Raw genomic sequence first — 22581 nt, 5'->3', positions numbered from 1 at the left:
TGCCCTGAGATCTAACAATCAGAGCACTACATGCCCAAGAAGGGAAGCAGTCTGTGCTGGGGCTCTCAGATGCTGTGAGAGCCATGTGGGTGGTGGTAGAGCAGTGGCATCCCCAGGGGTGCTGTGTTCCTGGACATCAGGGTGAGCTCAGCTAACACCCGGACCCTTCCAGCTGCACAGGCCCCAGGGAGGAGCCAACTTTGGCTGTTGCTTGGCCCTAAAGCAGAACTTTCCACCTAATTTCTATCCAGACCCGTGGTTCTCTGCCCCGCTCCCAAAGGTATCTGAGGAGTTCTGAATTCAAAATAGAACTTGCCAGGAGACAGAAGGACGGCAAATTATTTTCTAGGAGGCTCCCTCTTCCAGAAAACCCAAACAATTTGAGAAACCAAGGATTACCTGAACCTCGTCTTCAGAATGCATTCATTCCTTCGTTTTTTTCTGTCAACAAAATTAAGTGCCTCCTGCATGTCAGGGGGTTCAGAATTGAGGCACTCAATAGCTTTTTTTTTAATGTTTATTTATTTTGAGAGAGAGAGAGAGAGAGAGCACAGGTGCCAGTTGGAGAGGGGCAGAGGGAGGAGAGAGAATCTCAAGCAGGCTCCACACTCAGCTCAGAGCCCAACACGGGTTGGGATCCATGAGCCTAGGATCATGACCTGAGCTGAAATAGAGAGTTGGATGCTTAACCAACTGAGCCACCCAGGTGCCCAGCGCTCGAAGCTTTTGATGGATCCCACCCACCGTCCCCCTCTTGATTACCCACCATCTAATCTGTCCTTATAATGCAGGCAGAAGCTGAGGGTACTGGCTTTTGGATTCAGGCAGGATGGGGTTTAAATTCTGGCCCTGCTCTGTGCTGTTCCTTAAATGGGAATTATATCAACAAGTGGTAGTTAATAATTCTAACTCTACTTAGTGCCCCATGTGCTGAGGAGGAAAAGCACCAAGGCTTTTGACAACAGAAGTATGAGTGTTGCCTGACGTTTGGTGTGGGAGGAGCCCAGTTTCCCCGGAAAGCAAGTCTAGGGTTGATGTTGGGAGATCTGTGCTCCTCCACTCTGGCCAAGGCAGGAGGCTCTTTCCCTTGAGACTGGGTTCTTCTCTGAGGCTATAGTTTTCTGTACTTCCAGGACAGTCAGCTCTGCCGTGCCCAGATCTCTGGGCCACTGTGACAGGCACCCTGCTTGCCTTTCAAGGGAGGCCCAAGTGTTATTTGTCCCACACATATGTTTACCATCTCACGCAGGTTCAGTGGCCTTCACACACTTGAGTAACCGTGGATGGCCACCTAGCAGGCAGCTGCTTAGGGTCTAGGGTCAGAGCCTGGGCCTGTAAGACCTCAACTGGCCTTGTCCATATTGGCTGATTCATTCGGGAAGTGGCCTGTGGCCCTGGCTGATCTGCAGGTTCCCACTCTGATTTTGCAACACAGATCTCTGGGGACTAAGTGGGATCGTGGCCCATCTAGTGCACAGTTTTCCAAGCCTTTCATTTAATTTTTTTTTAAGCAGCTCTTTTTCCCCTCCCAAACAAATTTTATGAGAGGCATGCCAAGTAGATAAGAAAAATGGACTTGCTCGAGTTAAAGTGGGGTGGAAATTATGGGAATGAAGAGGGACAATGGTGGCCTTTTCCACCCCTACCTTTTTATTCTCTGGTCCTTGAGACACAAGGAGAACCCTGGGACTCCCAGGGACAGCCCTAAATGGCAGATTCAGTCCCACTCCTGTCCATATGTCTGGGATGGTGAATAGCCCAAGCGTGGGTGAACATTCTACGGGTGCATTTTAAGAGCAGCTTTGACCAGTGTCAGCTGGGACCTGGACAGAGGTCTGGTGGGCTCAGGAGCCAGGAAATGGTCTGTTGGAGTGTCCAAACTGTCCCCTTAATTCTGCACTGCCTCCAGGCGGCTTTGCTTCTTCTCCTTAACCATTTCATCCCCTTCCCCCCAACCCCCCACAGAGAAATGAATGCAAACTGTCAGATCAGCGTGCTGCTTTATCCCAAGGCCAGAACCCCCTGCCCATCTACCTCACCATCAATGTCAAGGATGATGTAAGCAACCAGGATTTCAGAGGTAACACTGGTGGCTAGAAATTTATAAGGGGGTCCCTTCTCAGCAAGCAAAGGTACCCAGCACACATACCCCGCCACCATAGTTTTGCCAAAGTCTACATCAAAAGACTGCACTGACAACTGAAGAAACTGACTTTACTACCCCTTCTGTGTAGATGGATCAGTCTGGTGGGGTCTTGTGGCTTTTCTAGGAGCAGAGGTTTGATGGATAGGGAAGAGGTTCTACATATTTCTTAAGCTGACCAGAAGGAGGGACTCTAGAGACCTGCCCTGTTTCGAGGTCAGTTGTGGTCTCCTTTTATCCAATTTGGTGGAGCAAATGAGCCATTGCAGGCTACAAAGTAGAGTCGTGCCCTGCCGGCAGAGGCTGGTCGCGGGCGCCCCCATGTGCCCTGCGAGGGAACTGCAGCCTCCCTGCCCCAGGCCCCACGAGGTCCAGGACCCGGTAGAAGCGGTGAGGAGGGGGGACGGGGCTGTCCAAGCCTGAGACTGACACCCTGCCCTGTGGCTTCGTGTGCAGAGTGGTGCGAGTTCTCCCCCTACGAAGTGGGCCTGCAGAAGTACGGCGCCTTCATCCCCACTGAGCTCTTCGGATCCGAGTTCTTCATGGGGCGGCTGATGAAAAGGATCCCAGAGTCAAGGATGTGCTACATGCTAGGTGACTCCTGGTATCCAAGGCCCAGGGGCAGGCCACCCCCCACCGCCCGCCCCATGCTGGGCAAACCACCCCCACCCCCCCGCCGGCCCCATGCTGGGCAGGCCCCGCCTTTGAATTAGAGGAGTGACAGGGAGGCCTGCTCTATTCCCCCAGGATCTTGTCCTGGGTGCTGCTGCTGATTTGGGTTATCCTTGAGCATGTGACCCTCCTGCATTTGCCAGCAAGCCCTCATCAGTCCCGTGTGTCCAGCTGCACTGTGGGGAGAGGGAAATCAAAGTCTATCCCACCTCCTGAGCAGCCTGACTGGAAGGGAACATCAAGGCCAAGGTAGAAGCAGTCAGTGTCTGGGTGGGGGCTCTGGGATAGAACTGCTCACGGCTGGCCTTGGTCCCTAGGTTTGTGGAGCAGCATCTTCTCCCTGAACTTGCTCGATGCCTGGAATCTGTCCCATACCTCAGAGGAGTTTTTCCACAGGTGGACGAGGGATAAAGTGCACGACATCGGTGGGTGACCCACTGGCTTCCCCTGTTGCTTGGGCGATGGGGGGAGGGATGGATCACAAACTGAGGACCAGTCCACCTGCCATGTGTTTTAGCATCACCTCTGGTTCGCAGAGATGAGAAGGCAGCTAGGGTTAGGTCTTCCCTGCCCAGAGGGGAGAGCCATCGAGGCCTATTCACAAGCTTCAGGGGCCAGTTGTGGCCTGATGGGGGGTGGGGGAAGGGCTGGCAGAGTGGCACGGTGCCCAGGAGAACTAAGGGGTTAGGGATCTATGAGCAAAGTTAAAGGTGGCTCTTCCAGATTCCCTATCCTCTCTGGGACCCCGCCCCCCTTGCCTGTCATCACCCCTCATCTCCATTACGCTTCCCCTGTTCTCTCGCCTGGGTCCTCCTGGCCAAGGCCTTAAAACTTAGGCAAGGAAGGTATGAACTGCACTTACAGTGGCTGACCTCTGGGTGCCAGGTAACAATGCATGGCTTCACCTGGGCCATCTGGGGACCCCAGGTCTTGTGACCTGCCTTCTCTCCTCCCTCTCCCCTGCAGAAGATGAGCCACTCCTGCCTGAAATCCCCAAATGTGATGCCAACATCTTGGACACCGCGGTGGTGATCCCAGGGTCCTGGTTGTCCAATACTTTCCGCAGCATCCTCACCCATAGGTCCTTCGTGTCTGAGTTCCACAACTTCCTGTTGGGGCTGCAGCTGCACAACGACTACCTCCAGAACAGCCAGTTCTCCATGTGGAGAGGTAACCCGTCCTGGCTGCTTGCCTGCCTCTGCTTGGATAAAGGGGAAGTGCATGTTGAAGCTGCCATGGAGAAAGGATGACAAAATCCCCCGACCACATTCATCGGGTTGGGTGGCAGTCTATCCCCATGGTGTATTCCATGTTTGGTGAGGCTGTGAACGGTAGGTGGAGCGGTGCTCCTATTTAATTAGTTGACTCTGTACAACAATTTCAGCACATAGAAGCTGGGACCCTGGTGGGGAAATGTGGGCCCTGAATTTCTTCAGTTGTGCTCTGGGGGCACCTTTTAGTGTGAGTGGCGCCTTAGAGGTGGGCAAGGATGGCCCAGCTCAAGAATCCCCCACATGGCGAGTGGCAGAGCCAGGTCTTAAACTGTGGTCGTGCAATTTCAACTCAGTGCATCTCCCAGCGCCTCTGAGGCTCAAAGATTGACTTGCCACCATCATTTGTATTTTACTTGCCCGCAGCCTGCAAATGGCTGCTTTGGCCTGGCCTAATGATCCTCATTCTCACTGTCCGGGGCAGAAAGGACAGCTCTGAGCCCAGGGTCTGTACTGATTTATAGGGTGTAAACCCTGTAAACCCTATAAACCCCTGCAACCCCACAAGCAACGTGGCTGAGTCAAAGTAGGTTTTCTATGTGTATCCCATAAAAGATTTGCAACAGCCCCAAGATAATGCCGTTCTTCATCAGTCCACCCCAACAGGGCGCTGTGACTCACCAGGCATCCTGGCTGCAAGCAGGAGGGTGGGAGGGCCAGTCCCAGGTGAAGGAGCTCCAGGCAGGGTATTAGGTCCCTACCAGGTGCCTGTGACCATCCTGAGATCATGGTGCCAGTGCATGATGGTAACTGGATATCTTGGCTTTCAGACACGGTGCTAGATACTTTCCCGAACCAGCTGACGGGGTCCGTGAACCACTTGTGCCTGTTGGACACTGCATTCTTTGTCAATTCCAGCTACCCGCCCCTCCTTAGGCCTGAGAGAAAAGTCGACCTCATCATCCACCTCAATTACTGTGCTGGGTCCCAGACAAAGGCAAGTGTAACAGAGAAAGTCTGCATGAGCAGAGCGCTGTGCCCCTTCTGAGACAGGCCACTGAACGAGCCCCATGAAGCTGGGAAATGGGAGAACACGCATTCCCCACAGGTCCAAAGACTTAGCATCGGAGAAAGTCAAGCTTCTATGCCTGATATGAGGTTGGCTGTCCAAACCTCAGGGGAGGGCAGCCAGCTGACCTCCACATGCAGTGTGAGGTTTAAGTAGATTCGTGGAGCGAGTTCTAATTTTATTTCTGAGCAATTTTATTATCTGAGCATTTGCTGTATTTGGCAATTCTTAAGCTGCAAAAAAAAAAAAAAAAAAAATTTAAAAATAACCTTAATAGAGTCCAGTCAATTCTAAAGTTTTGTACCATTTTGAGAGCTTATGATGTCCTATTTTCAAAATAATCACATTGCCCCTTTCCCTAGAAAATATGACCCTCCATGTAATTATATTAAGAACAGGACCAGAGGTTTTTTATTTATTTTTCTCTGTTTACCTTTGAAAAGTTCTGGCCTTTTAAGGGAAAGAAATTGTTTTTTGGTCTACTTTCATACAGTCCTATTCTGAGGCCCAGGAAAGGGAAGTATAGATCAATGATAAAGCATGACACCAATGACAATGACTTCAGTTTGTCAATGAGTGACAATGTACTTTCCTACACACGCTCTCACCTTATCTTTATACCAGCTCTTTGAGACAATGACAAAACTGCTATTATTCCCATGTTACAGGTTTAGGAAACTGAGGCACAGAGAGTAGAAGTGGCTCGCTTATTATCACACAGCTAGTGAGCTTAGAACAGGGGGCAGAATGAAGGCAATTCTGATACTCTCAGCCCACTTGCTCTTTCTGTGACATCATGTTTATAAAGATGCTTTTTCAGAGTCGGCCCTTTGTCAGTTCCCAGGGCCATGCACATCGCACAGGAGCCTGACCAGACATGGCTATGCCTGGTGTGGCTCCAGTCACCCTCAGGCTGCCACCCCCATCTACCCAGGTTGTGTTTGGGTGAAGCATCATTGAAAGGGCTCCATCCACCTTCAGAAGGAGGTTTCACTTGGACACAGACCAACCTACTGCCTTAGGCTCTGTGTTCTAAAAATAGCACAAACAGGCAGAGTAGTTGGAGACCTGAGTTGTTAGCAGGGGAAATCAGGAAGCTGGATCTAAGAAGTTCATGTTTCTTACCCACCCCCACCACTCCTAATACTCAAACATGTCCTCTTGTGATGTTCCAGCCCATGAAACAAACCTGTGAGTACTGCTCTGTGCAGAATATCCCCTTCCCCAAATATGAAGTGCAAGAGGGGGACGAAAATCTCAAGGAGTGCTACCTGATAGAGAACTCCCAAGAACCTGATGCTCCCATCGTGATTTTCTTCCCACTCATCAATGACACCTTCCAGAAGTACAAGGCCCCAGGTAAGCCACCTCTGAGCTTGGCTCCCACCACCTGCTAGCCTTGGGCCAGGAGCTCCTATCTTTAGACTTGTGCAGTCTTTTGACTTTACTAACAGGAAAGCCTGGCTTAGCTCTAATCTGAGTCAACCGTGGCTTTAGGAAGAAAGAAAGGCCCCCCCACCCCTCCATGAGCCAGCAATGCCGTCTTCTACTCTTTCAGTCATTCAGCATTTATTGACATCCAACTGTGTGCCTGGCACTGTGTCATGCCTGGGCGGCCCTAAAATGTGCAAGTCACATCCCTGCCCCTGAGGAGCTTGGAGGTGTGCGTGTGCGTGTGCGTGCATGTGTATGCACGTTTTCATGCAGGTGTGTGCGCCCATGTGGGCTGAGACAGGACATAGGGAGAGATACAGAAACAAGTCATTACAACCTTCCATGTATAGCAAGTCCTTCTGCCACCTCCAGGTGTGGAGAGGAGCCCCGAGGAGCTGGAGCAGGGCCACGTTGACATTTATGGCCCCAAAACTCCGTATGCTACGAAGGAGCTGACATACACAGAGGCCGCCTTTGACAAGCTGGTGAAGCTCTCTGAGTACAACATCCTGAATAACAAAGACAAGCTCTTTCAGGCCTTGAGACTGGCGGTGGAGAAGAAGAAACGCCTGAAGAGCCAGTGTCCCTCCTAAGTCCTAGGGAGCCTCACCGATCCTGTGTCTGCTCCCATGGTCAGAGGCACGGAGCCCATCAGGGCTGACTGGCCCGCACACCAGCTCTGCTCTCTGGTGAGGGGTGCAGGCAGGCTGGCCCTGGCTTTCTATCAAAGAAATATACATTTTTAAAAGTTGAGAGAGAGAGAGAGAAGAAAACAAAGGAAGATAACACAGACATGTGTTGGGATTTTATACCCATGGCATTTTTTTAAACCTTTCCCTGCAGGGAAAAGGGCCCAATAGCCACAGGCTCCCACACATGTCCAAAGTGGCCTGAAGAAGAGGCTAGTTCCTAAGAAACTCGGACTGCACAGTGGAGCTCAAAGCCCTCTCGACTCTACTGCTCTCTGCCTCCTGGCACGGAGGGCCTCCAGGAGTGCACAAGAGGACCTGAGGAACACTCTGTGTTCTCTGGAAAAACAATTTTTTAAATTTAAGGCAATTACGTTCTTGTGATTTTTATAGGCTATGATATTTTGTGGTTTTCATTTTTATGAATCAGGGTATTAATAGATGGCGTGATGCTGGAAGATCTAGACAGAGTGCTAGATATCCTGGTCTCTTCAACAACAAAGCCAAACAGGTGACTGATGGGTTTCAGCAGCCCCCCCTGCAGCCACTCAGAGCCCCAGGACTGGTGATTCCTGAGATCCCACCCACACAGCCCCATCTGAGCCCCCAGCTCCAATGAAATGCCAGGCAAAGCCCCAGTCTACAGCTCAGGTTCACAGAACAAGGATCTGGGATGCAGCTGAGGGACGTTTGAGTAGGTAAATGGATTCAGGCATCAGGCTGGCACTCGCTGACCAACCTGCTCCAGGAGCACCGCTGAATTCTCTTATCACCTTCCTCTCTGGTTTCCAGATGGGATTATTTATTTCTAAATGGGATTCCTCTTATTTATCATGTAAACACAATGGCCAGCACATCCCACCTCTTGGAGAGTCACCCCCAAAAGAATGAAACTAGGAAGGATCAACCTTTAAAGGACTCGGTTAGCTCTGAGGAAGAAGCCCATCCTTGTAGATGGTTTGCAGATAAATCACTGGGGAAAGGCCCAGGACACAGAAGCCCAGTCAAAGTATCCAGGTCTCCCATCAGGCTGGGAACTTGACTAAAGAACTGTATAACCTGAGCCATTGAGATGTCCAGGCCGATGGAAGGTGTGCCCAGAAAGGCACGTGGTCCCAGCAAACATGGAACATAGGGCCCTCTTTCTTGGCCTCTATGCTCCCATAGGCAGTCCTTTGGTTGTTAGGAGATGGGTGACGATAAGTAACGAAAGTTTAGAAAAAGCAACTTCCAAAATACATCCTTGGTGGGCCACTGGTTAGAAATGCAGAAGCTCAGGCCCCACCCCAGCTCTGCTGAATCAGAGTCTGCATTTTAAGGAGATTCTCACCTCCTCTCTGCTGCCCTTCCCCCAGACCCTCATCCCCATAATGGCTACACATATTAAATTTGAGCGGCGTGGACTCGCGCCATACTCTCCTATAAGCTGGGAAAGTAGGAATTAATCAGCTCACCTGAACCACTGGTAAACAAGGCTTCCAGACCTGCAAAACCGGTCCCCACCCAGATAATGCCGACCCGGGACGCCACCCGTCTCCTCCACCAGAACAGCCAACAGCCTCCACTTTGACATCTTTTCTTTCCATCTGCAGCAAACGGGCTCTCCTTAAATTAGCAGAGTAGGTCAGGCCACAAGACCTGTGTGTTATAAGATGAAGGCAGCCCTGCCTTAGATTCCTCAAAGTGTGAGGCTTATAAAACCATTGTATTATTTGAGCACAGAATAAAATGGCCATGTGGGTAAACGCCGTTGACTCACCTTCATTCATTATCTGGTGCTGCAAAACATGCCTAACTCCTGCCCTTGTCCCCGCCTGGGCTTCTCACACACCACGGCCAGCCCGTGGCGTGAGAAGGCCGCTGTTTCTTCTGTTTTTAGGAAGCCATGTCGGCAACCAATGGGACACCAGCTCTCGCCGCCTGGTGCCCTTTGAGGTTCAGATGGTTTCAGGAAGCACTGAGCGAGCAGAAGGACAGGCAGCCGGCCCCAGCTGAGCACCTACGGAGCACAGCGGTCACTAAACAGCCTCTGCTTTCCAGGAACTTAGATTTGAATTGGGGCAGGGCAGGATTTGGGGGGGGGGGACATGACAAGATTTTTATATGAATTTGAGAAATTAAATAGTGACTTCACTTCTGAAACAATGCCGGCAACGTCACAGAGCAGGAGAGGAGCCAGGACTGCACAAGGGATAAGGACAAAGTGTCATCGACCCTGACAGAGGCAAGGGTACAGTGGTGGGGAGGCCAGGGAGGCTCCCTCCTCAGACCCCCTGCTCTCTGTCCGTCATACACTTAAATAGAAAAAAATTAAATAAAAGTCCTCTCTCCCCCAGTGTCCGTCCCTGCTTGTCTCCCCTTACCTTCCCAGGAGACCGGCCAGGATGCCATACTGCCACACAGCTCAACCTGTCCCACGGCGGATGTTTTCTGTCCCTATTTCCCCATGAAAACACTTCTCCCCAAGGTCGCCAATGCCCTAATTACCAGATACACTGAGCCAAATGGCACCGGCCCTTTACAGGCCTTATCTTACTTGATTGTTCTCAATATTTGCCACCGCAGACCACTCCTCCTTCCTGAAACCCTCCCTTCCCACGGCTTCCTTGCCACTTGCCAACAACCGTTCCATTCAGACCTGCCTGCAAATATTTATCACCCTCTCACGGTCACTGTTGTAGGCCCTGGGACAATAAAAACGATTAACAATTGACCCCACACCTCAAGGAGCTTCCTTCTGGTCCCACGTAGGAGGGCTTCATAAAAACAGCGCCTTGCAAAACAGAGGGAAAGTTCCATATTAGCTGCGTACACACGGGGCACACATTAAGGGTTGCCAGCCAGGCTCCCCCTAGGGGGAAGGGGCCAGATTTGCTGGACACCCATCCATCGTGGATTTCTTCCCACATTTCAGCCCTTCCTCTGGTCTCACCTCCCCTGCTCTCCATTAACTGCTGGTATCCCCTGGGGTGCTCTCCTCAGCTCTCCTCTCTGTTCGCTCCATACTCTCCTTAGGCAAACGCATCGACACCCAGGACTTCAATTACCACTTCCATCTTGAAAATTCTCAAACCTTTAGCTCTAGCCAAACCAGTTTCCTAAGTTCTTGATTCATGTATTCAAATTCCATACCAGTTAGCACTACTTTTTTAAAAATTATTTATTTATTTTGAGAAAAAGTGTGTGTATGAGCAGGGGAGGGGCAGAGAGATAGAGAGAGAGAGAGAGAGAGAGAGAGAGAGGGAATCCCATGTGGGCTCCACGCTGTCATCACAGAGCCTGACACAGGGCCCCATCTCAGGAACTGTGAGATCATGACCTGAGCTAAAATCAAGGGTCAGATGCTTAATCCACTGAACCACCCAGGTGCCCCTACTTTTTATTATATAATCAAAAGATCAAAAGTTAGAGTGACTTAAAGAAGATATAAGAAATTTATTTCTCTCTTTCTTATTGGAGACCCAGGCTCCTTTCAGCTCTTCTGCCATCCTCCAGCTTGCCTTCCGGTCCAATATGGCTGCTGGAGCTCCAGCCATCCACAATGAACACACCAAACTAGCCCTGGTCTGCCTAGCTCTGAATTTCTTTCCTGTGACAGAAAATTAAACTTTTATCTTAACAAGATAATGAGAATTACCAGTTGTTCCAATTATCTGTTGCTTAGCAAACAAACAAAAACAAAACAAACAAAAACCCATAATATCATGGCCTAAAATAACCACCATTTTATTACACCCACAGATTCTGTGGGTCAGGAATTCAGAAAGGGCACAGCAAGGACAACTCTTATACATGTGTGGGGCCTCAGCACAAATGACTTGGACTGCCTGGGGAGGACTCAGATGGCTGGAATCTGGAATAGCTGGAGCTGAAGGATCCGCCTCTGAGACGGTACCTTCATTCACAGGTCTGGTGCCTGAGGGGGGAGGGCAGAGAGGGATGAAGGACAGTTTCCATTCGACTGACTGTAGTGCACCTTCATGTGACCTCCCTAGTATGGTGGTTTCAAGATAATCAGCCTTCTTAAATGGCAGCTCAGGGCTCCAAGAGTGATGTCACACAGTGGCAGGTACATGGCATATTATGACCTGGTGTCAGAAGTCACATACCCTCACTTCCACAGTAACTCTATTGGCAGAAGCTTTCACAAGCCAGCCTAGATTTAAGGGGAGGGGACAAAGATCCATCCCACCTCTTGATAGGAGGCATGTCAAAAAATATATGTGGCTATATTTGAAATTCCAGCCTGCAATAATTGAATCCTTAATGTTGACTTTCCCTCTCTTCCACTAAATGAATGTCACATTTTGGGTTCTATTACTGCAGACTCCATTTCCAGTAACAAATTCAGTGTTAGTTAGGAACTACTTTCATCTCTGACTAGGAGAGACCTGACAAATAGTGGCTTAAACACATGCCTGTAAAAGAAGCCCAAGGGAGGCGGTCCACGGCTGGCACGGCGCTTCCATGATTCATCCCAGATTCTGCTCCTTCTAGCTCTGATTTACCATCCCGTACATAGTCCTTGGTCTCATGGTCCAAGATGAGCTCTGCAGCTCCAGCCATCATAACTATATCCCAGGCTACAAGAGAGAAGGGGAGAGCAAGATTGAACACTTTTCTTTCTAAAGGAGACTTCTTGCAAGTCCCACACATCCTTCAGGTAACATAGCAGCCCCCAGAACTTGGTCTTATGATCATACTGAATTGCAGAGAGACTGGAAAATTTTGTTCTTACCTGGGCAGCAATGGGTCCAGCTGAAAATGAGAGTTCTGTTGCTGAACAGAAGGACAATTTAGAGGCAGCTGGCAGTCTTACTGCAAGTACCTACTGGACATCTCTACCTGCATGTCCTGTAAGCTGTATCTCCAAGTGGCAGCAGTGACCTTGCTAAGTGGCCGCAGAGAAAGGAGAGATGTGTCTGGGAATGAAGGGGAATCTTCCCACACCACAATACCTCCTCTAATCTCTTCAGCATGTGTCTCTCAGGCCTTGAACCACTCTGGAATTTAAAGTATCAGAATAAGACACTGGACTTGGCAGGCATTTAGAGCCAATCACTGAACACAATCTAGAGCAAACCTCGTGAACATCAAATTACCAAAAACAAGACGAAGGGAAAAAAAAAAAGCTTCCACAAGAACTACAATTAAAATTTCAATATAATGGGGCCCCTGGGTGGCTCAGTCGGTTAAGTGTACGACTTTGGCTTAGCTCATGATCTCACAGTTTGTGGGTTCAAGTCCCACATAGGCTCGCTGCTGTCAGCACAGAGCCTGCTTCATTACCTCTGTCCCCCCTTCTCTCTGTGCCCCTCCCCTGCTCATGCTATCTCTCTCTCTCAAAAATAAACCTTAAAATTTTTTAAATAAAAATAAAGAAATAAAGTTTCCATATAGCAAAGAGAGTTGTTGAGTCTTATCAAAATATTTGTTTTAAGAATTATTTAATTTTTTAATGTGTATTTATTTTTGAGACAGAGAGAGAGAGAGAGACAGTATGAGCAGGAGAGGGGCAGAGGGAGAGAGAAGGAGACACAGAATCATGACCTGAGCCAAAGTCAGATGCTTATCCAACTGAGTCACGCAGGCACCCAAGAATTATTTAATACAACAAAAATCCAGGTAACTAATGTCACTCTCTGTAAAACTACCTGAAATAAGATTTAACCTGAAAAAAACACAATTGGATTCATTTGAAAAGTTGACTGAAATTGGGATTGTTTTTTCTGAAGAAAGAAAACCAGGGGCACATGGGTGGCTCAGTCAGTTAAGCATCTGACTCTTGGTTTCGGCTCTGGTCATGATATCACAGCCCTTGAGATCAAGCCTGGTAGTAGGATTGTCTCTCTCCCTCTCTCTCTGCCCCTCCTCCACCTTCATATCTGCTCTCTCTCTCTCAAAATAAACAAACTTAAAAATATATAAAGGGGCGCCTGGGTGGCTCAGTCGGTTGGGCGTCCGACTTCGGCTCAGGTCATGATCTCATTGGGCTCAGTGCTGACAGCTCAGAGCCTGGAGCCTGCTTTGGATTCTGTGTCTCCCCCTCTCTCTGCCCCTCCCCTGCTCATGCTCTGTCTCTATCTTTCAATAATGAATAAATGTTAAAAAAAATTAAAAATATACATATATATTAAAATATATATATATAGGGGCGCCTGGGTGGCTCAGTCAGTTAAGCGTCCGACTTCAGCCCGGGTCACGATCTCGTGGTCCGTGAGTTCGAGCCCCGCGTCAGGCTCTGGGCTGATGGCTCAGAGCCTGGAGCCTGCTTCCGATTCTGTGTCTCCCTCTCTCTCTGCCCCTCCCCCATTCATGCTCTGTCTCTCTCTGTCTCAAAAATAAATAAACGTTAAAAAAATTTTTTTAAAAATATATATATATAATAACTAGAAAGAGGATCACAACTTGCAAATGGACGCAAAATGACTATTCTGGGAAGCACCAGTCTCTCTCCCACACCACCAAGGACAGATCAAGAACACAAAAACCAGGGCTGAGCTTTATGAAGACAGAGAAGGAAGAAGAGTAAGACATTATGATGTGTCCTCTGGGCCAGGCTCTTTCAGAACTTTTATTGTTTTTAAAGATTAAAGGCAATAATTTTTTCTTCCTTCAAATTTATTGCTGATTATAAAACAAGAACATGAGGGATGCCTGGGTGGCTCAGACTCTTGACCTCAGCTCAGATCATGATCTCATGGTTCGTGAGTTCTAGCCCCACATCGGGCTCTGCGCTGACAGCATGGAGCCTGCTTGGGATTCTGTCTCCCCTTTTTCTCTGCCCCCCCCCTTTCTCTCCCTTAAAAATAAATAAATAAACATTTTAAAATAAATAAATAAAACGAGAACATGATTCTTGTGTAAAATCTGAAAATAAAAATGCTGAAGTGTATCAAGAAGAAAACTCAGATCATTTATCATTCCAAAACCCAGAGATCATTATTATTTTGGGGTTTATCCTTCCCAAATTTTCCTTAGATGCCTTAATTTTTTTATAATAGTACAAAATGCTATACATTCATTTTTTTAATTGTTGGTAAAATATACATAATGTAAAATTTGCCACCTTAACCATTTTTAAGTGCACAGTCCAATAGTGTTAGCTATGACCACATTGCTGTGACCGCCTGAATTTTTTCGTTTTGCAACACTGCAGCTCTATACCAAGGAACAAGTCCCCATTTCCTCCTCCCTCCAGCCCCTGGTAACCACCATTCTACGTTCTGTTTCTGTGAATTTGCCTATTTTAGATACATCAGATAAGTGGAATCATATACTATTGGTCTTTTTGTAACTAGCTTATTTCACATAGGATCATGTTCTCAAAGTTCATCTAGATTGTGGCATGTGACAGGATTTCCTTCCTTTTGGGGACTAAATAATATTTCATTATATATATAGCACATTTTGTTTATCCATTCATCCATCAATGGAAACAGGTTGCATCCACCTCCTGGCTATTGTGAATACTGCCTCTATGAACACGGATGTGCAAGTATCTCTTGGAGATCCTTCTGTTAAATTGTTTGGATATATATGGATCTATACCTAGAAGTAGGATTACTGGATCATATAGTTCTATTTTTAATTTTTCAAGGGATCGCCATATTGTTTTCCATAGTAATTGAATGTATTCACTTCTGTAATCTGCCTTGTTTACACTTAAAAATATATTCTGAGTATTTTCCCAGGTTATTAATATTCTTTTTATTTGACACAGCTTTCAGAGACTGCATAGGAATCCATTACCTATCTAATTAATCCTCCATGGGGAAACATCTAATTATAGCTTTTCACTCTTACAAGTGTTATGCTGATAAGCATTCTTTAGATAAAGCTTTACATTGATTATTTCCTGAGGATAAAATTCCTGAGTCTAGAAGTATGAGCATTTCTAACAACTAATAAAGGTATAACTGATACACAATAAATCATACATATTTAAAGAACACAATTTGATTAATGTGGCCAGGTGTATACAACTGTCAATCATCACCACAATCAAGGTAATGAACAAATGCTTCACCCTCAAAACTTTTCTTATGCCCTTTGTAATTCTTCCCTATGCTCCTCTGCTGCTGGGTCATGTGGTAGGTATATGCTTTACTTTTTAAGAAATCGCCAAACTGGGGTGCCTAGGTGGCTCAGTCGGTTAAGCAGCCGACTTCGGCTCAGGTCATGATCTCGCGGTCCGTGAGTTCGAGCCCTGCGTCGGGCTCTGTGCTGACAGCTCAGAGCCTGGAGCCTGCTCCACATTCTGTGTCTCCCTCTCTCTCTGCACCTCCCAGCTTGTGCATGCATGTGTGCTCGCTCTCTCTCTCTCTCTCTCTCTCTCTCTCAAAAATAAATAAACTTAAAAACAACCTTTTAAAATTGTCAAACTGTTTTCCAAAGGAGTTGTATAATTTTACACTTCGTTATCAGCGTATGACGGTTCCAGTTGCTCCACGTTGTCACCAACAATTGATACGATCAGTCTTCTAATTTGGGCATTCTGATAGGGAGGTATTCTATTCTAATAGGGAGGTATCTTGTTGTAGTTTTAATTTGCATTTTCCTAATGACTAGTGATGTTTAACATCTTTTTATGTGCTTATTTGCCCATACATCTTCTTTGGTGAAGTACCTGTCCAAATATTTTTTCCATTAAATTGGATTGTTTTCTTACTGTTGAATTAAGAAGGTCTTTTTATATTCTAGATACAAGCCCTTTACTATATATATGTGACTTGAAAATATATTTTCCTACTCTTTGCCTTGTCTTTGTATTCTGGTAACAATATCCTTCAAAGGTCAGAAGTATTTAATTTTGATGAAGTCCAGTTTATTAATTTTTTTCTTTTATGGATCATGCTTTTGGTATCACCAAAGAAACCTTTCCCTGCATAATGTCATAAAGATTTTCTACTATGTTTTCTTCTAGAAGTTTCATAATTTTAAGTTTTACCTCTATGTCTATAGTCATTTGGGGTTAATTTTTATATATAGTGCAAGGCATGGATCAAAGTTTATAATTTTGCATGGGATATCCAATTGTTCTAGCATTATGGATTACAAGACTTTCCTTTATCCATTGAATTGCTTTTGTGCTTTGTCAAAAATCAAATGACTATATATGTGTGGGTCTATTTATGAACTCTATTTGTTATCATTTTACCAATACCACCTGTCTTAATTTACATAGCTTTATAAGTCTTGAAATTAAGTAGCGTAAGTCCTCCAACTTTGTTAATTTTTTCAAAGTTATTTTGGCTACTTTAGGTATTTTGCATTTACATATAAATTTTAGAATCAGCCTGTCAATTGTTACCAAAATAAAAGCCTGCTGGGATTGCACTACATCTATATATATTAGTTTGGAGAAAATTGACATTTTAACAATATTGAATCTTCTGATCCATAAGCATGATATATGGTATATATCTCTATTTATTTAGGCCTTTTTTATTTCTCTCAGAAATGCTTTGTGGTTCTTAGTGTATACACCTTGTACAGTTTTTATCTGATTTATCTCTAAGTATTTCATAGTTTTGAATCTATTACCAATGACATTGATTTTTTTATTTCACTGTCCAATTCACTCCCAGTATACAAAAACATAGCTGATTTTTGTGTATGTATCTTCTATCCAGTACCCTTCCTAAACCCACTTATTAGTCCTAGTAGCTTTTTTTTTGTAGGTTCCATAGAATTCTCTACATAAATAGTCATATCTTCTGCAAATAAAGACAATTTTACCTCTTCTTATTTAACCTGGAATATGCTTTGCTTTTCTGGATACTGGTTAGAACCTCTAGTATAACATTAAATCAGAGTGATAAGAGTAGACATCTTTACTTTGTTCCTAATCTTAGAAAACATTCAGTTATTTCACCATTAAGTATGATGTTGCAGAAGACTTGAATGTGCATTTTCAAGATTTTTGATAAGTATGGACTCCAGAAAAATGCCAGCTTACACCATATCCAGCAATGTCTGAGATGGTACCTTTTTCTACACTCTTGGCAACATTAGGCATTGTCTTAAAAAAATAAAAGTCTGCCATTCTTTTTCTTTTTTAAGTTTATTTATTTTGAGAGAGAGAGAGAGAGACAGTGCAAGCAGGGGAGGGACAGAGAGACAGAATCCCAAGCAGACTCTGTGCTGTCAGTGTGGAGCCTGACTCAGGGCTCGATCTCACGAATCATGAGACCATGACCTGAGCCAAAATCAAGAGTCTGACACTTAACCAACCGAACCACCCAGGTGCCCCAAAAGTCTACCATTCTTAATGTTACCTATTTATTTTTACTTTATGTTTCTTTGATCGTTAATGGAGGTTAGCATTATTTAATGTTTGTTTTGTTAGTTGTCAATGTCCTCTGCTCATTTTATAATGGAGTATTCATTTCTTTCTTAATAATTTTATGGTAGCTTTTTAAAGGTCTAATATCCTTCATTAAATATATTTCTTATATATGTCTGGCAATATTTTTCCCAATTTGTTTTTTCCTTTTACCTTTGTTTATGAATTTATTTTTATATATACTATTTTTAATAGAAGTTTTTAGAGCAGTCTTAGAATCATAGCAAAATTGACCATAAAGTACAGAGAGTTTCCATGCACCTCCTGCCTCCTCAGTACATAGCCTCCCACTACCAATATCCCACACCACAGTTCATTATAATCAATGAACCTAGTCTACACTGACACATCATTATCGCCCAAAATCCATAGTTTACTTTAGGGTTCACTTTTGGTGTTATATGTTCAATGGGTTTGGACAAATGTATAATGACATGTGTCCACCTTTACATTATCGTACGGAATTATTTCACGACCCTATAAATCTTCTTGTTCTTCCTATTCACCCTTCCCTCTTTCTGAACCCCTGGCAATCACAGATCTTTTTACTGTCCTCATATTTTTGCCTTTTCCAGAATGTCACATAGTTACAATCATACAGCATGTAGCCTTTTCAGATTGTCTTCTTTTGCTTAGTAATGTGGATTTAAGGTTTCTCCATGTCTTTCCATGGCTTGATAGAGTGTTTCTTTTTAGGACTGAATAATATTCCATCATCTGGTTGTACTATAGTGAAGAATACCTAGTACAGGACATTTTCATTGCTTCTAAGTTTTAGCAATTGTGAATAAAGGGTTATAAACATCCATGTGCCATTTTTGTGCAGACATACGTTTTCAACTTATTTGAATAAATATGAAGGAGTGCAATTTCTGGATCATATGGTAAAGAGTATGTTTATATGGGTTTGTTTGTTTTTTTTTAATACACTAAAGCTTTTACTTTTTTGTTGACAAACCTGTCAACCTTTATTTTCATAATTTCTGTATTTGGTTTTGATCAGAAAAGCTTTCCCTTTCAAAATTTAATGAATCTTCACAAATACCTTCTTCTAGTAGTTCTATGGTTTTCATTTTCACATTTCAATCTTTGTTTTATTTTGACATGAGACAATATCTAAGTTCATTTTCCTTTGGCTGTCTTTTCACTTCCCTAGTTACATACAGCTTCCTCTAAATATTTAATCCACATAGCAACTCCAAAGGAGTTCCCACTTTTACAAACAAGGAAACTGAGGCAGAGAGGTAGCTCGTTGCATTTAAAGCCACATAGCCATTAATATATGTAATCAGGATTCAGACCCAGGTCTTTTGATGCCAAGTCCTGTTCTCTCTTCACCACAGCCCTCGCATTCAAAGTATAGCCCATGGACAACCAGCATTGGAAGCACCTGGGAGCTTATTAGAAACGCAGTCTGGTGTCTCAACCCATGCCCCATACCCCGGAATCAGCATCTGCATTTCTACCAAGTTAGAGAAGTACTATTGTGCATCATATTCCCCCAAATTTAGGGTATGTCAGAATCACCTGGGAGCACTTGTTGAGCTCCATCCCTCCTCAATATTTTAATTCAGTGGGTCTGGGGGTGATGACCTGAAATCTGCATTTTAACAAGTATCCCAGGTTATTCTTATATCCAGGGGGCTCCGTGGGTGATATTTGAGAAATGCTCTAAAACAACTGAGAAATATTCTCAAACTGTTACCTAGAACGCCAAAAGTGCTGGCTGATTGTTTCTCCCAGTCTCAATGTTGATACGTCCTTTTAATCTGGAAACACAGACAACTAAGAGGTAACAGTAACTCTTTTACATGTCAACATGTGGTAATTAGGTGGTAATAATGAGGATGAAGATTAAATCTTTAATGTTACAGAAAATCAAATAAAGAAAACTAAGGGCAAGAGGCCTTCAATTCGTCCAGAACTTAGTGGAGGCAGTGTGAAGTAGGAGAAACATCTACCCAAGCAGATTGGAGTCTTCTTCCCCTTAGTCAAATATTGTCAGTATGTCCTTGAGTCAAGATCTCTTCACTAACAAAATATGTAAATAATAACCTTCCAGAGAGTAGAAAGAACCTGTCTGTCAACTTTCCGAACTTTTGTCCCCAGTATCATAAGCCTGGGAAGAGTAAACTTCCTAGGAGACTCAGCAGCCTCCGGAGGCTCATTTTTGCCAGCTCAGATTTGCCCGGAAGCCGACGCCACCTGGCCAGAGGTGGGGCCCCGGCGACCTAAGGGGGCGCTTCCGAGACCAGTCTGAGCCCCGGGGCTGTGGAGACACCCTCTCCCCAGCCAGTCCGCCGACGGACTCCGTCATCAATAATTCATTAAGAACCTCCTCTCCATTGGCTGAGACGCGCTGGCAGCGGCCCAATGAGGAAGGACTTGAGAGAGCCTTCTGAATAGTAAACGAGCTGCCGTGACGCAGAGACCAGCGATTGGCTGCGACTGCGCGAGGCTGGGCCAGCTCGGGCGGCGGCGAGAGGGGCCGGAGCAGCTCAGTGCCAGCCGGGGAGGGTCGAGCCCTGAGCGGGGACTGAACGCAGGGTGTGAGAGGGTGGGCGAGGGGAGCGAACCGGCGACGGGCGGACAGGCTGCATCAGGATGTTCAGCTGGATGGGGCGGCAGGCTGGCGGGCGCGAGCGCGCGGGCGGCGCGGACGCAGTGCAGACGGTGACTGGGGGCCTGCGCTCGCTCTACCTGCGCAAGGTGCTGCCGCTGGAGGAGGCGTACCGCTTCCACGAGTTCCACTCGCCAGCGCTGGAGGACGCCGACTTCGATAACAAGCCCATGATCCTGCTGGTGGGCCAGTACAGCACGGGCAAGACCACCTTCATCAGGTAACCCGCCCCGCCGGCTCCTCAATGCCGCCGGGACCCCTGCTCCCACCACCTAGGTGCTAGCGGTCCTCAGCACGTGTGCGCGTGTTGTTACCAGCGTCCCGCCGCCCTCGGACATCCTGCAGCGCCCACTTCCCCTGTGCGGAATCCCCTCGCTGCTGTTTCCCCCTCCAGCTCCGGCGTGACCTCAGGTTCCCGCCCCTAGCGCGGTGCCCAGGTGCCCGCAGCCTCGCCCCGGGGCGCGGCCGCCCCAGAAGGGGCTGGCTCTACCCCCACGCTGTCAGGAAGGTCCCTGGAACCCCTTCACTGTGTACTCTGAGCCTTCTTTCCTTGCTCTTGTTAAGGCACTCCTCTGGCTGGCTTTATCTTGTCACCGTGGCCTGGGGACCCGGGGAAGGGAGGGAGAAGAGCGAGGCTATAATAAGCATCTTCTTGATGAGCGAGTGAGGCCTAGGGCTAGAAATGGGGACAGAGGTGTGGGGTATCAGAATGGGCTCTCGAGTCATAGTTGGAGAATTAAGCCCCCAGCGCATGACGAATGAATGAATGGCAACAGTAGAGTGTATTTCCAGTGCCCCTTTCTTTTGAGGTCCTTGCTTGCCATCCCCCAACACGTTGTTGGGGCCAGTGGGTAGAGAGGCCGCTTTTATTCAGTTCTTGCACAGCCTCGCCTTTATCCGACCAAAGGAAGTTAGCTGTGTGTAGCAGCCCCAGCTAGCGCCCAGTGGAACCAAGGGGGAGTGTCATATTACTATTCGTTAGTTTCCATTTCTTAGGTGGGTCATTCCTCCCTCCCTTGACAACTGAAAATATTTGTCATGCTCGCTCTGTCTCTAAAAGCAGTTACTGTGCATGCGCTAGGGTTCAAATCATATACCTTCCTCTGAAGCGATTTTTGTTGGGAAATAATTTACATTGAAACAACTTGCCTTTTGAAGAGACTGTGTTACTTCTAAAGCAGAAGTAAGATACTTTTAAGACTTACTTTCTTTGGTTAGGAAACTTGTTTTCCTGGGTTAAACCCTGTGTCAGTTAAAACAAAGTGACTAATCATTTAAGGTTTGGGTCTAGGGTTTGGGAAACTGTAACAATCTCATCATTATTGATGTTCAATAGATGTTCAGAAAACTTCATCTATATTTGGATATATGCCATTTCTATTAAATAGCGGCCTCTTTTTCTCCACTCCAGTGACCTAAATAGTTCCTACAAATAGAGTACTTGTCACTACAGGAAATATGCTCAGTCCAGACCTACAGATACACTATGAATGAAATGAGCAAAGCAAATATACTCTATGGAAATATTGTTCTAGATAGTAAAGTGAATGTAAAGGAAGACTGAGGGAAATAATTTTTAAGCTGATTTATGTGGTGCTTATTAATAAAGTGAAAATAGTATTCAGTATATCACCCCAGACACTCAAACCATAGAATTGTTATAGTCACTGGTACCCTGAAAGATGACAAACAATACCTTTAAGGTCTTAGTAATAGAACCAGTTTTTAAGTATATGGGAAAATGAAGTATTGTGACTGACAAGAGTGGGAGGTGGGCCTTTTGAAATATACAGGTAAAAGATAAGGAGCTAGCATTGTAATTACAATAATTGCAGACATTAGCAGTGACATATGCACAGTACCCTGGGCAGCTCCTCCTGTCTGTCTCTGCCATGAGGCTTTATTGTGCTCTGTGTGTGATCAGGGAGCCCTGTTGGTGCTGTACCCACCTGGATGTGATGTGGCCATCTCTCTGCTCTCATAGCCTCACTCTTCTTTTTCATCATTTGAAGGGAGCTTTGTGGAATAGCTAAGCATAGTTTTAAGAAGGATTTTGAGATTTGACTCCTGGCAACATCATCCAAATGGACCACTTCTCAGGCACTGGAGCCATGTGCAACCTCAGGGTGAAGGAGGAGTCACCTTACCAAGAAGTCACTTGCTTTTGAGACCTTCCTTTACCTAAGTGACTTTGTCCTTAGGCAGTGGGCATAAACTGGACCTGTGAGGTTAGAAGGAAATCAAGGTGGACAGGAAGCTTGGTGAGGCACCAGAGACCTGAGTTTGGTTTCATAGTGGAGCTAGGAGGAAGAGATTTAACTCCTGGGAGGGAATCCCCAAATGAAAGGGCAGCTCCTCTCTAGACCCTTCCCTGCCACTGGGAAGCAGAGGGGTT

General features: G+C 46.1%; 2 protein-coding genes across 3 annotated transcripts in view; both read left to right on the top strand.

The window, feature by feature from the left end:
* The window catches only part of PLA2G4E (phospholipase A2 group IVE), a 56078-nt gene extending 46896 nt beyond the window's left edge, over window positions 1–9182 (top strand). For both annotated transcript variants that reach the window (XM_049613428.1, XM_049613429.1), the window contains exons 14-20: window positions 1966–2080; window positions 2600–2737; window positions 3133–3240; window positions 3782–3985; window positions 4857–5023; window positions 6271–6454; window positions 6902–9182. In XM_049613428.1, the coding sequence (XP_049469385.1) occupies window positions 1966–2080; window positions 2600–2737; window positions 3133–3240; window positions 3782–3985; window positions 4857–5023; window positions 6271–6454; window positions 6902–7122 (1137 nt within the window). In that variant the 3' untranslated portion in view covers window positions 7123–9182. The remainder of the gene's footprint in view (window positions 1–1965; window positions 2081–2599; window positions 2738–3132; window positions 3241–3781; window positions 3986–4856; window positions 5024–6270; window positions 6455–6901) is intronic.
* Window positions 9183–20059: 10877 nt separating this feature from the next.
* Window positions 20060–22581, top strand: part of EHD4 (EH domain containing 4) — an 85597-nt gene continuing 83075 nt past the window's right edge. Inside the window, exon 1 of the mRNA XM_049613427.1 lies at window positions 20060–20406. Within this exon, the coding sequence (XP_049469384.1) occupies window positions 20171–20406 (236 nt within the window). The 5' untranslated portion in view covers window positions 20060–20170. The remainder of the gene's footprint in view (window positions 20407–22581) is intronic.

The sequence above is a fragment of the Panthera uncia genome (assembly GCF_023721935.1).
Source record: "Panthera uncia isolate 11264 chromosome B3 unlocalized genomic scaffold, Puncia_PCG_1.0 HiC_scaffold_1, whole genome shotgun sequence".
NCBI lineage: Eukaryota > Metazoa > Chordata > Mammalia > Carnivora > Felidae > Panthera > Panthera uncia.
Note: the sequence above shows the minus strand (reverse complement) of the source record. Positions and strands in the feature narration are given on the sequence as shown.